The sequence below is a fragment of the Ursus americanus genome, chromosome 33 (assembly GCF_024610735.1).
Source record: "Ursus americanus isolate L20-20 chromosome 33, mUrsAme1.1.p, whole genome shotgun sequence".
In the NCBI taxonomy this organism is placed as follows: domain Eukaryota; kingdom Metazoa; phylum Chordata; class Mammalia; order Carnivora; family Ursidae; genus Ursus; species Ursus americanus.
The window spans coordinates 30,993,341-31,009,975 of record NC_142159.1 but is presented as its reverse complement, the minus strand read 5'-3'; the positions used below and the strand labels follow the sequence as shown (position 1 = coordinate 31,009,975).

General features: G+C 51.5%; 1 protein-coding gene across 2 annotated transcripts; it reads right to left on the bottom strand.

Annotated features, from left to right (window-relative positions):
- Positions 1-7,293: 7,293 nt before the first annotated feature.
- Positions 7,294-16,072, bottom strand: LOC123776152 (uncharacterized). 2 transcript variants are annotated; one of them, XM_087858322.1, is made up of 10 exons: positions 15,846-16,072; positions 15,232-15,256; positions 14,521-14,585; positions 13,902-13,925; positions 13,207-13,271; positions 12,588-12,612; positions 11,893-11,957; positions 11,279-11,303; positions 9,397-9,485; positions 7,294-7,570 (listed from the first exon to the last, which is right to left on the bottom strand). In XM_087858322.1, exons 2-9 carry the CDS (start codon positions 15,234-15,236, stop codon positions 9,412-9,414), a joined length of 348 nt encoding a protein of 115 aa, XP_087714448.1. In that variant the 5' UTR covers positions 15,237-15,256; positions 15,846-16,072; the 3' UTR covers positions 7,294-7,570; positions 9,397-9,411. The 2 variants fall into 2 exon arrangements, with proteins under 2 accessions (XP_087714448.1, XP_087714449.1); XM_087858323.1 differs by lacking the exon at positions 13,902-13,925.
- Positions 16,073-16,635: the final 563 nt, after the last annotated feature.

Genomic DNA, 16,635 nt, shown 5'->3' with positions numbered 1-16,635 from the left:
ACACCCACGTGTGCATCACGTGGCACCCCAGTCACATGCTTACACCTTGAACCCAGGAGAGGGAGCTCCTTTTCTCTCTAAACTTTGCTGTTGCCCCATGCCAGAGGCAGAGACAGAGCCACATGCCAGCCCCCACTCCTCCCCCACAGCTTGAACTGCGCTGGGGGAGAGGGTGCCTGAGGATCAAGGCCAGTGCAGGAGCTCCCCCACCCCGGCTGCTCCTTTCCCTTGGCTGAGGTTCAGCAGCATGCAGAAGCTGAGCTGGGGAGCCTTGCAAAGGAGGTGCACCCGTGGGAGGTGCTGGGGCTTCAGGCGAATATGACCTTTGCGATCCTCAGCTCTCCTCTGTAGAATGGGGACGATGATTCTCCCTCGCTGGGCTAACATGTGGGCTCGATGAGAAATGTGAGATTTTACAGCACAGTGCTCAGAATAGGGGGGGGGGTCAGTACGTGGTGTTCTATCTGAAAGGTGAGAGGAACATTGGCCAGCCTGGGAATGGGGTATAGACCTCCTCCATCATCCCAATGAGAGGTGCTGGCCAGGGTCCTGGAACCCTCAGCAGGTGGGACACGCTCCTTCGTGGCCCCCTCACAGCCTGACGTGACCTTCAGGGAATGTGACCACAGTCAGGGCCAGAGGAGGAGGACAGGAAAGATGCGAGGCCAGCTCCCCAGACAGGCCTGCCCACCAGAAAGACCCAGGGGGCTTCTACAGGGTGGCGTGAGCCTGCACAGCCCAGGCCTGCTTGTGGAGACACAAAGCCTGAGGTCCCTTCTGAGAATCCTCACCTAGATGGTTCGATAGCCCTGGTCCCCTATGAGCCATCATAAAGGAGAATGCCCTGGTCTCCAACCATAGTGCGGGGGGGGGGGTGCCCTCATCCCCCACTGCAGAGGGGGCTACCTTGGTCCCCCACTGTAGAGGGGGTGCCCTGCTCTCCCACCATAGAGAGGGGGGTGCCCTGGTCCTTTACTGCAGAGGGGAGGGTGTCCTGGTCCCTCACTGCAGAAGGGGTGCTCTGGTCCCTCACTGTAGAAGGGGGTGGGAACATGAGGAGGGGCCCCAGTGAGGCTGTAGGTGCCAAGAACTTAACTGTGGTGGTTGGCACCACTCACCTCCACCTTTGCTTGGTGGTTCCCTCAGCAGCTGGATAAATGCTGGGTTCTCAAGGTGCAGTGGGGATGCCTCTGCCATTTCCCTTCTCAGCCATCACTAATGGATAACAGAACAAGTCTGCCTTGCTGACTAGGACAGAGAGCACAAAGAGAAGGTGCAACTCTCAGCCTGTGACACCCCTTCCCCCTACCTCCCCCTCCTCCACATCTGCCTCTCAGGGGATAGGGCACTAGAGCCCATACTTCCAGGCTCCCTGGCCCCATCATCTGTGCCTCATCAATCTCTGGGACCTGGGGTATGCACATGACATGCACAGGGCATGCCCAGAGGACAGACCCAGGGCAGAGGCCAGAGCAGCTCCAGGAGGTGGGAGTCCTGGTCCCTGGTACAGGGAGTGTGCACTAGGAGAAGAGAGCTCGGCTGTCCGGGTGCGTCTCTGGCCCACACATATTCCCTGCTCTGTTCCCTGGGGAGGGCGTGCCTGGCTCTGGATACCTTTCAACAGCACAGGCTTTGGCCTTGTGGCGGATGGATGAGGAGTAGGTCTGCTGCTCTCCCCGGGGGCAGCTGTCACACCTGCACAGTGAAGTAGTGGATGGGGGGGGCGCCATCGCTGCCCGGGACCCACTGGAGCTGGAGGCTGTGCACAGTCACTTCTGACTGTGACACCAGGAGTTCTCAGACGGCGGGGGGGGGGGGGCACTGGACGCTCTGCAACCAAAAAAGAACAGACCAGGGACACGTGACCGGCTGCTTCTCCAGGAAGGCACCATGTCAGCTCAAGCATAAGGACGCGGGCTGCCCATGAGGGCAGAGAACAGGGAGGTCATTCCCAGTTCCGCAGGCACCTGCGGCTCCCTCACGGCCAATTCTGGACCTGCCCCAGCCTGGACCTCATGGGAGACCCTGGCTTGCTCCCAAAGCGCTGCTCTCTCCTGTCGGAGACAGTCGGACAGACAGGAGGATGAGCCCACATGTGCTCCGTGGCAAACACACATCCCTACAACATCTCGAAGTTGACACCTGGGCTCTGCTGAGCACATCCAGGCCCCTGTGGACTCTCCCTGTGATCTCAGGCTCAGTGCATCTGTCATGCTGACTCCTTCTTCCTGGAAGCCAACCCGAGCCTGAAACACAGACGGTGTCCCACTCGGCTCCTCCGGGACGTGTCACCGCCACTCTGTCCCCACAGTGCTGGCGACTGGGAGTGCAGAGCGCAGGGAGCGGGGACCTGGCTCCTGAGCGTGGATCGTTCCCAGCATGCATCTCCCTGTCCCATCAATTGCAGCAGAGAAACCCCACAGAGGAAGGAATAATTGATTAGTTGTTTATCATGAAGAAAGTGCTGAATTTCCCTAGGGGGCTGCATCAACTCTGGCAAGAGCCTTTGGGAGAGGCACTCAGGGCCCTGAGCATGCCCCGGACAAGGGGGAGCCTGAGGATCTGGGCCAAAGCTGCAGGAGGGGTTCTCCTGGTGCCTGTCCCCGGTCTCGCCAACCCCACCCCTGTGCTGGCAGCTGCAGGTCAGACAGCGCTATGCGCCAAAAGCCAGGGGCCAACTATGCATGGCTGTCTCTCCACCCACCTCAAGCTTTGGCGTCTCCAGTGACTTCAAGGCTTCCTTCCTCCAGTTAGCAGTAGAGGAAACCTTGTCAGAGGAGGGGCTGTGCATTTGTCTTCATCCTTGGGGGACTGAGGCTCGGCAGTTGGGGTCGGGGGACTCACAGCAGGCTACGGCCTTCCCCTGGAAGGTGTGGAGCCCTGGAAGCTCCGAAGCCACAGATGGGGGACACCAGCGTCCCCCCGTTGGCCATCGCAAGGGTCAGCCGTGTGCCTGGGCCAAGCAGCCCTGTCCTGAGCAGCTGGGTGTTCCAGCCAGGGCGGCCTCCGAGCAGGTGCCAGAGCTCAGTGGGCCCTTCCACCTTGTGGGGCATCAGCTTCCCCAGCTGCTCAGCCTGCTTGTGAGGGAATTTGAGAAAGCAGTGAGCCGCAGTGCCTGGAAGGTGGCCAGAGCGTGGCACGGGCTCAGTGCACGCTAGGCTCCTTTGCCTTCTACCTTTTGTAGGTTTCGGATCGGCCCTTGGGATGGTTTTCCAAGCACTCTGGGCTCAATTCATGCCTCCCTAAGACTGTCTAGATCTTCTCCTAGAGTGATCCCGCAGGCCACGGGGACACTGGCTCACGTTCTGAGTGCAGCCATGGCACCAGCTCTGTCCCCGGAGTTCTGCGGGCCATTCTGGCCCTCAGGCTTCCCAAGAGGCCACCAGGTGAGTGCAGGGAACAGAGAGGGGAAGGGCTTTGCCTAAGGTCACACAGCTCCAGAGCCTGATGCTTGGGGACTCCCAGAGCCCACCCATTTACTCTGTGTGCAAGCACCTTCCTGTCATCCTCTTCCCTGAGACCTCTGGGTCTGGCCCTGATCTCCCAACCTGGAGTTGGGGCGGCCTTGGGGAGGGAGTCTTCTGAGGCAGATTCCAGAGTGAGGCTGGAGGGCATGTCAGGTGCTCGCTGAGATGGGAACCCACAGCAGATTTCTGTAGGTGGAGGAGACTGAGTGTCTGTGGAGGGTGTCCACGTCACGGCCTCACAGCTGTGTCCCCGGCAAATGACTGAATCCGTCTGGGCCCCACTTCTGTAGAACTGGGGCTCACAGCGCTTTGTTCCCCAGGCCTTTTTGAGGATAAACCAAGACAATGTACAATAAACATCTCACCAGTGCTTGGAACGGAAGCAGTGTCCGTGGAGACAGATCTCCCTATGACTGCTGGGTAGAAAACTTGTTTATTGAGCCCCTGCTGAGCTGGGCACCTGGTTTTGAACATCAGCCATCAAGTGCCTGGCTTCAGGGAGCTGCACTCCAACAGGATGACTCAGAGCCACCCTGGGCCAGTTACACAACCTCGCTGAGCCGCGTCTCCAGCTTTAAACCTTGGACATTCCTGTCTTTCTGGTAAATGGGCTGTGCAGACATGCGACAGTGCAGGGCCTGACCCAGGAAGCCATGGACCCAGCAAGTTCATGGCTCTCATTTAGGCCCAGCTCTCCTCCCCACAGCACCACAACAGTGGACTTGGGCCCCGGGGTCGTACGTCTCTTCTCAGTGGTGATGACAGTGGCCACCAGCAGCAGCCCATAGTGGTGTTTCGTCTTGGCCAAAAGCCTGAAGATGTATGCCGACTTCAGGGCCAGCTTGGCTGCTGTGAACTGCCTCACCGTGGTCCCCACTTCCACCGATGTGAACGTGCTGGGGCTTTTGCTGGCCAGGCGGTAGGGGATCTGGTACCCTGTGGACAGGGCAGGAGGACCACCCATTGGTCACATCACCCCCCTCGGACCCCCGCATTCCCGCCACCCAGCCACCACCGCTCTGCTTTGTTTCCCTGACATTCTTCCTCCTCTGCCAGCATCTGAGAGGGAGGGCACAGCCATGTTGATGGATGGAGACTCTGAGTGCTAGGCCCCCATGACCCTCGTTCCCCTTCATCCTTCCCGCCACCAAGATGTGGACAGTTTCATCTTCCCCAGGGCTGTTGGAGCTGAGAGAACATGGCAGGAACCAACCAGTGCTCCTGAGGGGCAGGCCCAGTGCTCCCTGCTTTTTCTCTTCCTCCTCACCCCTCCTGCCACCCCCCCTTATCCTCCCAGGGCCCAGGGCAGTGCCTCCTCCTAGAATGTTCCTTCAAGTGTGCCCTTCTCCCACGGTTACATGTCTTTCCTCTCAGTCATCCTCCCTGTCTGTCCACAGATCCCAGCTTTGGGAATGGGAGCTGGTGCAGCTCAGCATTGACTCCTGCTGTCGGCCCCTCCTCTGCGCCCACCCCCAGGAAACCCCAGCGTGGCCCCCATCCTGGGGGTTCCCCTGCAAATAATAACCCCCTGCCAAGGAAGCAGTGGGGTGCATGTTCTCAGTTCTGGGGGGCTTCCGCAGCTCTGAATGGCTCCTGAAGTTCCTTGGTTTTCAAGGGATTGCAGTTGATGAGATGTTATGAATGACCAAGCCTCCCAACCAGGCTGTGCCAGACCACCTCCACGCATGTCTGAAGAGGCAATGCCAACTGTCAGACCCAGCCCGGGACCCAGCTGTGCTCCTGCCCTGATTAAAACCAGAGCTGGTGGGGTGCGGTGGCATCCACAAACACAGAAGACAGCCTACCTGCTCATTGACAGATGACGTGGGCCTCAAAGTCAGGAAATCATGGGGCCCAGAAAGAACTTGTGTTTACTCAATAGATGTGTGCCCCACGAACCCAGAAAGCTCTGGATCAGCAGAGGGGCTTCTTGGGTCTGTGACAGCAAGGGCAGAGTGGTGACAACGGTTACCGTCCCCATGGACTGTGCTCAGTCAGCCTCCAGGCCTCCCGGGTCCCTTTCTGCAGCCACCTATCGCAGTCAGTCCCTCCCAAATGTCCCCTGGGGGACACACTGCCCCTCCTGAGGACCATGGCTCCACAGTCGGACCCACAGCAGCTTGCCTCCCCTGGGCCTCTCTGCTCTGCACTCTCCTCCCTTCTGTTCATCAGCAACAGGCAGGAGCCTGTTTGGGTCCATCCAGCCAACTCCTGGTGGACCTGCCATCCCAGAGCCGACCTAGGAAAAATTCCTCAGCCCCTCAAACTGTGAGGAGTGCCCTCCACTCTCTGTTCTGCTCACCATCTGCTTGTTCACAGGCCACATGCCTTGATGAGACCCTGGACTCCCTGGAGACCTGGAAGGCATCTGTCTTGGCCTCCCCACAAAGTCCATGGAGTGGCAGGGTTTCAGGGCCCTGAAGTGGAATCATGCAATATTGGTCTTTCTCTCCATGCTTTATCGCACAGAGCATAATATCTTTTCAAGGTCCGTCCATGTTGGGGCATATTTCAAAATTGAATTCCTTTCTAGACCTCCAGTTAATAAAAGTGTATCGATATTGTTTTGCTAATTATAACAAATGCACCACATCCATATAAGATGTTATTAGTGGAGGAATTGGGGTTGGGGGGCGTGGGTTATGGGAACTTTCTATGTTATCTGTTCAACTCTTAGATTTGTCTAAACCTCCTGTTGTCAATAATGCCTATTAACTTTTTAAAATCCGAGAACACTCTTTCAGGGAACGATCTGTGTCAGCCAATATTGGTTCGAACATCAGCTAAAGGTCTGTACGTTAGCTAAAGATGTTGTTTACTGGTAAAGGTGAGCCCATTCTTGAGTTAGAAATGCACGTTGACTGCTGGAGTTACAGCGATACTGACTGACTTGATCATTTGCCTTTGCATACAGAAGAGAAGAAGGTGGCTTCACATTTTGATGGTTTTCTCTTACATACGGGTCACTGAATGAAGTAGCATCATTCTTCTTGAATGAACCTAATGAGTCCATCCCCACAGTACCTTCAACTGGGTCATTGGTAGGGTGCCCCCTGTTGTTTGGCCAGAGGCGGAGTTTTCAGAATCACTGCTTGGGGTCAGGTGATACTCCTGACTTCAGGCAGGAGCCTCGAGCACCTGAGAAAGTTACGTACACCCCTCTGTGTCTCATTTGCCTGTTCTGAGATGTTGAAATGTGACTGTGGCCTACTTATTAGAATTATGTTATGAGGCTAAAAGTAAATAAACACAAGGAAAGCCTGAAGAAAAATAAAATAAATGACTGGTGTTTCATAATCACCCTAAGTGTTCAATCACTGAGCGACTGCAAGAATAAGGTAGACACTTGGTGGTGGTGGAATCCAGAGAGGGGACGTGGATGGCTCCACAGCAAGATAGGATGGACGCTCACTCTTAGCCTTATATGGGGAGGATGCTTTACTGCTCGTGGACAATACCTGTTACCATCTCCTGTAATCCTCAGGTCAGCCCTATTGAGGTGGGTGGGGGCAGAGCAGGGGCTGTAAGCCATATTCTAGTGGGAGGCACTGAAACGTAGAGAGATTAAGTGACATGCCAAGAGTTACCAGTTGCTTTTGCCAACATTAGAGATAGATTTCTTGTTTTTTTTTTTTTAAAGATTTTATTTATTTATGTGACAGAGAGACAGCCAGAGAGAGAGGGAACACAGCAGGGGGAGTGGGAGAGGAAGAAGCAGGCTCACAGCGGAGGAGCCCGATGTGGGACTCAATCCCGGTACGCCGGGATCACGCCCTGAGCCGAAGGCAGACACTTTAACAACTGCGCTACCCAGGCGCCCTAGAGATAGATTTCTTACAGGCTTTTTCTATTTATGCACTTCCCACCAAAGGGAACACTGTTCTCATTTGGGGCAGACGTAGCAATTCCTCCAAGTCGTGTGCCTGAATCATCACAAGTGGCCTCGGTTTGGAGCTGACACAGGAGTTGGAATGTCCAACCTTGGTGATTCATTTCATTTGATGAAATCGGAAGTTCCCAGAGGGACGTACCATGGGGGGTCCACGGACGGACGGCACATCCAGCAGTCAGAAACCCAGGAGTGACGTCAGGGATGTTCTGACCTATCAAGGGTAATAATTAGTAGAATGATTAGAATAAGAAAACGGGAGTAAAGGGGTCATTCTGGGTGAATGGCAACAAGGGTTTATGGAAAATGAGAAGAATTATTTTAACTGAGCAGATACAAAACAGAAAAAGAATCAAATGGGAGTCTTGACCCAATATCTTGTGTGGAAACTGCCCACTAGCCATCACAATTTGCCTGTTCTGAAAATCTTGGGGCAGCTGCCTGCTTCTGAAGACTGGCTATTTTCAGAGGATCTCTGAGAAACCTCAGTTTGAGTAGCCCTCTAATTGTGTGAAATTCTGATTTTTTAAATTATTATAATTATTTTAGTGGAGACATGTGAAGCCAAGGGTGAACTCCCAGGAGTTACACTGCTTTGTTTTTAAACAGCACCTGAAGGGGTCCCTTCAGGGGATGTGTAAGGGCAGTTTTTCTCTGATGTCTCTGCCTGAGGTTGAAGATCATGAAGAGGCTTCCAGGAAGATTTCAGGAATGGAGGCCTGAAGCTGTTGGTGAAAACCTTGGGCACTATTACAAGGGCTCTTTGCAATATGCTGCCATGTCTGCACGTAGTAGGGTAGTGCAATCTAGTCTGGGTAGTGAAATTCCTAGAGATAAGGAACTTCCAGCTACTCATTTAGTGGGAGAGCCCGTGTGTTCCCAAGGGTATAGACTGGAGAGCCATCATCGCTAGTGTGTATTTGCACCCAGGGAGCTCACAGGTTTCTGAAAGTTTTGCTACTTTTAATGGAAGGATGAAAATGTTTTGCCCACTTGAAACAGTTTATGTCTTAAATAATGAACTGTGTTCCAGCAAAATTGTAATTTCTTGTGAAACTCTATATTTCTTTTTGGCCAAGTAAAGAGAACCCTTTTTAGAGGCTTTTTTGTTCTCTGGACAAAGTCGGAGATCATTCACACGTTGTATAAGAACTGAATTACAAGGGAAACTTAGATTTCCTTTTTCAGTCTTGATCGAGCACATGGAAAAAGGAGAGGGGCCTTCAGTGAACTCCTGGGCCATGACTGTCCAGGTATGCCACTGTTCTGTCCAGGAGAGAACAAAAAGGATATACCCTTCTGGTCTCTTAGTGAAACAACTTTGGATTCAGAATTTCTTTTGGAGGCCTCAACATAGCATCCAAAATGTGCTGCCCATTGGGCTTCCTCCTTTCCGATGATGCTTCTCAAATGAATGATTTTGCTCCAATCAGGTTGTCTAGAGTTGGCCCTGAAAAGCCAAGTCATCGTTGGTGAAGTCGTGGGGGACAAGAATTCGGATTGTGATGAATGTACACATGAGCATCAGACATTTTTTTCTGGAAGAGGAGAGGGGTTAGGTTTAGAGGATTCCCAAGAGAGCTGGTGACAGTTGGTAGAAATAGAACATTTGTGCATCTCATGCCTTGGGCCCCAAAAATGACAGGGCTGAAGAGAGAGATGATAGATTTGAAGATCCAAGAACATCAAGTGCGGGAGGAGCCCAGGTCCTGCAGGAGGAGGATCATAAAAAGCAGGAAAGAGGAACTTGGCCAAAGCTACAAAAAGGACCTTCTCAGTAAGAGAGAGGAGACGGGTGCCTGGGTGGCAAAGGCGGGTAAGCATGTGACTCCTGATTTCGGCTCAGGTCATGATCTCTGGGTCCTGGGGTCAAGTCCCATGTCAGGCTCTGCCCTCAGTGGGGATTCTGCTTTGGGGTCTCCCTCTCTCTCCCTCTGTCCCTCCCCCACTCGTGCCATCTCAGTCTCTCCCAAAATAAAATAAATAAATCTTTACCAAAAAAAAAAAAAGAGTATAAAAATGAAAGAGGAAATAAATTACATGCGGATGGTGGATCTATGGGTCCGAGTCTTCGCATCCTGCGAAGTCGTCTTCCTTACGGACGACAGTGGCCATCGTCATGGCCTGGTCTTGGGAAAGGAAAGGGGACAATCAGGGTGAAGTGAGGATTCAGGCCACTGCCCCCGGGATTATGTCCCCGACCCCAAAACTCAATGCTGCCCTCAGCTCCGCAGTCCCCCCACCTCACCACCCATGGGGCCGTGATCCCTTTACCTCACTGATGAGAAAGGCGTCCAGGATCTCTGGGCCCTTCCCAGCCCTCAGATTTCATAACTGGGACCAGGAAGCAGTGCCTGTCAGCCCATTCTTTTAAGAGGCAGCCACGGTGGTGCCCATGACTTTCTGTCCCCATGATTTCCTACCTTCCTCTGCTCCCTCCTGCTACCCTCCCTCCTCTCTCCCTGAATCATTAATTCCTTATTTCCCTTCTCCTGTCATCTCCAACAACCAGACTGTTCTCTGCAATGGGAACAGTGGAGGAATGATCATGGGTTTACTGACACGCTCCCTAGTCAATCAGTTGATCAATGAGCCAATGCAGCTAACATGGAGGCGGCTGCCACGGGCCTGGGGTGATGCTGGGCCATGAGAGTGAGCATCAGCTGGGAAATCAAGTAGACTGCCCCATGCCTGGGATCATCTTGGGCACTTGACACACACTTCCAATTGATGACAGCCCGTAAGTGTCCTAGCCCAGAGAGGAGATGAGTGTGACAGTAGAGGTAATGGTACTTGTCCGAATTCCCCTAGTCTGTCAGTGGGGGGATGGGCATTCTCCAGCTGGTGTGGCCACATAAACACCAGTACCTGCAGTGTTCACCAAAGACCCTGAGACCTGGAAGGACTAGGGGAGGCCCCGAGCAGATGGATGGAAGGTCCGACGGTGGGCCGAGACCACGATGCGGGGACCAGGCCCGTCGCTGTCAGTGGACTCTGACAGGAGCAAAGACCCTGGCCCCGCTTCCCAGAGCCTCTGTCCTGGGCCCAGTCAGTCCCAGGAGACCAGCTCAGAGGGACCGTGAGAGGCAGTGTGTGCTGCCAGCCCAGCAGCCTTCACACAGGCCTCTAGAATTCCCGTCAGCCAGGGAGGGTCTCCGGGCAGCTGCATATGAGCCTCTCTCCCATGGAGCCAAGTGAAGGTCTTGCTCTGCTCCCAGTATAAGGGATGTGGTGAGGAGAAGAGAGAAATGTGCTCCAGGATGTGCCTCTCACCTCACCTCTGCAGCAGAATGCCTCGGGGAGTATTGCTCGCTATGAATGGGGTTAGAGCATATGGAGGCATTTGGTTCCCAGGCATGAGCTGAGGGCCACCGCTTGGCCTCCCGCGGTCATAGGGCTACAATGTGTGCGCTGTGAAGAGATTCCTTTATCTCGTCTTTTCATTTCATTTCTTTTCTTTTAATTTCTTTTCTTTCTTTCTTTCTTTCTTTCTTTCTTTTTTTTTTTTTTTTGAGAATGTGGACAATGGACATTGTGCATGGTAGTGAGATACACCTCCTGGAGCAATATGCAATCTCTCTCTCGCTCTTTCCATCTCTCCCTCTCTGCATCTCTGCATCTCTCTTTCTGTGTCTGACTCTCCCTGTCTCCCACACAAAAATACAATCTTATCACATAGAGCCACAAAAGACACCCCAAACCCAAGCCTCACGCACACACACCCACACCACACACAGGGAATACAAAGGCTTCCTAGGACTGTAGACACATGGACACACTTTTTCACCTGGGAAATCTCCTGTCCACCGCACCCCCACAACCCAATCACGGCGGCTTGCCAGACTGAGGATTGCAAGGATGCCCCACCTGCATTAACATCTAGAGCTTTGTCTCAGGAAGAGGCTGATTCCAGAATACGTACCGCATTCACCGGATGCTCCTGTCCCCTGCAGGTACAGAAAAGAGGACACCGTGAGGCCCAGGTCATGCTACACACTGTCTGCATGAGCTTTATTTCCCTCAATGACTTTAGGAACCCAGAGGAACACAGTGGTTGAGTCCAACGACCCCAAAGTAAGTGAACTGGGGATGCCGTAGGAAGTTGTTTTTCCTGGGGGACATGTCTGTCCAGTCCATTCAGGACGGTGACTACAAAATGCTTCATCCAAGCAGGAGAAAGTGTTACTGAGGGACAGGATCCTACCACAGCGTTTAGAACCACGTTTGGTTTCGCCAATGCTAAATGTCCTCGCGAATCAGCTAACGGTTGGCAGAGACAACCACTCAATGCTCTCCCCACCAGGGAAGTTCCATATGTAGAATCTCAAAAGTACATATAGCTTTTTACATAAAATCTGTATATAAAAATAATTTCATTTCCATATACAAGCAGTCGACATTAGGCAAATGATTTTTGTTTTAGTATTATGTTCAACTCGCCAACACAGAATATACTGTCTGAATTTCATCTGAATTTGATTGGAAAGAAACCAAGAAAGCAACATCTGTTCCTCGTACAGAGAACTTCTAGCTCACCAAGGCGAGAGGTGTGCCTCCGGCGCTGTCTCCTTTGATGGGATCCAGGGATTCCTCCAAGGCATCTAGGACACAGAGTACCCGTCAGCACATTCCTCTTGTTGCCCAAGAATATTCATGCAATGTTGCTTGATATGGGCACGAGGCTGGAGTGTATGGAGCCAGCTGGTTTCCAAGCATGGACTGAAGTGCCCCTGCTGGGCCACCCACTGCAGTAAGGCTCTAAAGTGCGCAGTGTGATGACATGGCTTTGGAGAAGGGTGACATCATGCAGTATCTGTCTGACATATCTCCTGGAGAAACACCTTTCTCTCTCTTTCTCCCCCTCTCTGTCTCTCTTTCTCGGTCATCTCTCTCTTTGTCTTTGTCTCTCTATGTCTCTCTGTCTTTCTGTCTTTGTTCCTCTCTCTCTCTCACACACACACACACACACTCACAATCACACCACATAGAACCACAAAAGACACCCCAAGCCCAAGCCTCACGCACACACACCCACACCACACACAGGGAATACAATGGATTCCTAGGACTGTAGACACATGGACACACTTTTTCACCTGGGAAATCTCCTGTCCACCACACCCCCACAACCCAATCAGGGCGGCTCGCCAGACTGAGGATTGCAAGGATGCCCCACCTGCATTAACATCTAGTGTTGTGTCTCAGGAAGAGGCTGATTCCAGAATACGTACCGCATTCACCAGATGCTCCTGTCCCCTGCAGGTACAGAAAAGAGGACACCGTGAGGCTCAGGTCATGCTACACACTGTCTGTCTGCATGAGCTTTATTTCCCTCAATGACTTTAGGAACCCAGATGGAACACAGTGGTTGAGTCCAACGACCCCAAAGTAAGTGAACTGGGGATGCCTTAGGAAGTTGTTTTTCCTAGGGGACATGTCTGTCCAGTCCATTCAGGACGGTGAATACAAAATGCTTCATCCAAGCAAGAGAAAGTGTTACTGAGGGACAGGATCCTTCCACAGCGTTTAGAACCACGTTTGGTGTCGCCAATGCTAAATGTCCTCTCGAATCAGCTAACGGTTGGCAGAGACAACCACTCAACGCTCTCCCCACCAGGGAAGTTCCATATGTAGAATCTCAAAAGTACATATAGCTTTTTACATAAAATCTGTATATAAAAATAATTTCATTTCCATATACAAGCAGTTGACATTAGGAAAATGATTTTTGTTTTAGTATTATGTTCAATTCGCCAACACAGAGTATACTGTCTGAATTTCATCTGAATTTGATTGGAAAGAAACCAAGAAAGCAACATCTGTTCCTCGGACAAAGAACTTCTAGCTCACCATGGTGAGAGGTGTGCCTCCGGCGCTGTCTCCTTTGATGGGATCCAGGGTTTCCTCCAAGGCATCTAGGACACAGAGTACCCGTCAGCACATTCCTCTTGTTGCTCAAGAATATTCATGGAATGTTGCTTGATATGGACACGAGGCTGGGGTGTATGGAGCCAGCTGGTTTCCAAGCATGGACTGAAGTGCCCCTGCTGGGCCACCCACTGCAGTAAGGCTCTAAAGTGCGCAGTGTGATGACATGGCTTTGGAGAAGGGTGACATCATGCAGTATCTGTCTGACATATCTCCTGGAGAAACACCATTCTCTCTCTTTCTCCCCCTCTCTGTCTCTCTTTCTCGGTCATCTCTCTCTTTGTCTTTGTCTCTCTGTCTATGTCTCTCTGTCTTTCTGTCTTTGTTCCTCTCTCTCTCTCACACACACACACACTCACAATCACACCACATAGAACCACAAAAGACACCCCAAGCCCAAGCCTCACGCATACACACCCACACCACACACAGGGAATACAATGGATTCCTAGGACTGTAGACACATGGACACACTTTTTCACCTGGGAAATCTCCTGTCCACCACACCCCCACAACCCAATCAGGGCGGCTCGCCAGACTGAGGATTGCAAGGATGCCCCACCTGCATTAACATCTAGTGTTTTATCTCAGGAAGAGGCTGATTCCAGAATACGTACCACATTCACCAGAAGCTCCTGTCCCTTGCAGGTACAGAAAAGAGGACACCGTGAGGCTCAGGTCATGCTACACACTGTCTGTCTGCATGAGCTTTATTTCCCTCAATGACTTTAGGAACCCAGATGGAACACAGTGGTTGAGTCCAACGACCCCAAAGTAAGTGAACTGGGGATGCCGTAGGAAGTTGTTTTTCCTGGGGGACATGTCTGTCCAGTCCATTCAGGACGGTGACTACAAAATGCTTCATCCAAGCAGGAGAAAGTGTTACTGAGGGACAGGATCCTACCACAGCGTTTAGAACCACGTTTGGTGTCACCAATGCTAAATGTCCTCTCGAATCAGCTAACGGTTGGCAGAGACAACCACTCAATGCTCTCCCCACCAGGGAAGTTCCATATGTAGAATCTCAAAAGTACATATAGCTTTTTACATAAAATCTGTATATAAAAATAATTTCATTTCCATATACAAGCAGTTGACATTAGGAAAACGATTTTTGTTTTAGTATTATGTTCAATTCGCCAACACAGAGTATACTGTCTGAATTTCATCTGAATTTGATTGGAAAGAAACCAAGAGAGCAACATCTGTTCCTCGGACAAAGAACTTCTAGCTCACCATGGTGAGAGGTGTGCCTCCGGCGCTGTCTCCTTTGATGGGATCCAGGGCTTCCTCCAAGGCATCTAGGACACAGAGTACCCGTCAGCACATTCCTCTTGTTGCTCAAGAATATTCATGGAATGTTGCTTGATATGGGCACGAGGCTGGGGTGTATGGAGCCAGCTGGTTTCCAAGCATGGACTGAAGTGGCCCTGCTGGGCCACCCACTGCAGTAAGGCTCTAAAGTGCACAGTGTGATGACATGGCTTTGGAGAAGGGTGACCTCATGCAGTATCTGTCTGACATATCTCCTGGAGAAACACCTCTCTCTCTCTTTCTCCCCCTCTCTGTCTCTCTTTCTTGGTCATCTCTCTCTTTGTCTTTGTCTCTCTCTCTATCTCTGTCTGTCTTTCTATCGATCTTTGTCCCTCTCTCTCTCTCACACACACACACACACACACACACACTCACAATCACACCACATAGAGCCACAAAAGACACCCCAACACCATGCCTCACGCACACACACCCACACCACACACAGGGAATACAATGGCTTCCTGGGACTGTAGACACATGGACACACTTTTTCACCTGGGAAATCTCCTGTCCACCACACCCCCACAACCCAATCAGGGCGGCTCGCCAGACTGAGGATTGCAAGGATGCCCCACCTGCATTAACATCTAGAGTTTTGTTTCAGGAAGAGGCTGATTCCAGAATACGTACCGCATTCACCAGATGCTCCTGTCCCCTGCAGGTACAGAAAAGAGGACACCATGAGTCCCAGGTCAGGGTACACACTGTCTGTGTGAGCTTTATTTCTCTCAATGACTTTAGGAACCCAGATGGAACACAGTGGCTGAGTCCAACGACCCCAAAGAAGTGAACTGGGGATGCCTTAGGAAGTTGTTTTTCCTGGGGGACATGTCTGTCCAGTCCATTCAGGACGGTGACTACAAAATGCTTCATCCAAGCAGGAGAAAGTGTTACTGAGGGACAGGATCCTACCACAGCGTTTAGAACCACGTTTGGTGTCGCCAATGCTAAATGTCCTCTCGAATCAGCTAACGGTTGGCAGAGACAACCACTCAACGCTCTCCCCACCAGGGAAGTTCCATATGTAGAATCTCAAAAGTATATATAGCTTTTTACATAAAATCTGTATATAAAAATAATTTCATTTCCATATACAAGCAGTTGACATTAGGAAAATGATTTTTGTTTTAGTATTATGTTCAATTCGCCAACACAGTGTATACTGTCTGAATTTCATCTGAATTTGATTGGAAAGAAACCCAGAAAGCAACATTTGTTCCTCGGGGATAGACAGGCGAGCTCACCTTGTCAGGAGGCAGGCCCTCCTCCTCTGGGATCCTCTGATACAGCCAGGACCAGACAGCGCCATCATCAGTCACATCTAGAAGGACACAGAGTACCTGTCAGCGTATTGGTGGTGCTGCTCAAGAATGATGCGGGGAGGGGAGCCTGGGTGGCTCAGTCGGTGAACCATCTGCCTTCAGCTCAAGTCAGGACCGCAGGGTCCTGGGATCGAGTCCCGGATGGGGCTTCTGCTCAGCAAGGGTCTGCTTTTCTCTCTTCCTCTGCCCCTCTCACCTGTTTGTGCTCTCACTCACTCTCTCTCAAATAAATAACATCTTAAAAAAAAAAGAGAATGCCTCGAAGAGTATTGCTCACTATGAATGGGGTTAGAGCATATGGAGGCATTTGGTTCCCAGGCATGGGCTGTATGCCCCGCTGGGCCTCCCGCGGTAATAGGGCTAAAATATGTGCCCTGTGATGAGAATTCTTTATCTCATCTTGTCTTTTCTTCTCTTTTCTTTTCCCTTTCTTTCTTTCTTTCTTTCTTTCTTTCTTTCTTTCTTTCTTCTTTCTTTCTTTCTTTCTTTCTTTCTTTTTGAGAATGTGGACAATGGGAATTGTGCAGTGGCAGTGGGATACACCTCCTGGAGACATATGCAATCTCTCTCTCACTCTTTCCATCTCTCCCTCTCCCTCTCTGCATCTCTCTGTCTGTGTCTGTCTCTCCCTGTCTCCCACACAAAATCACACACTCACAATCACACCACATAGAGCCACAAAAGAAACCCCAACCCCAAGCCTCATGAACAC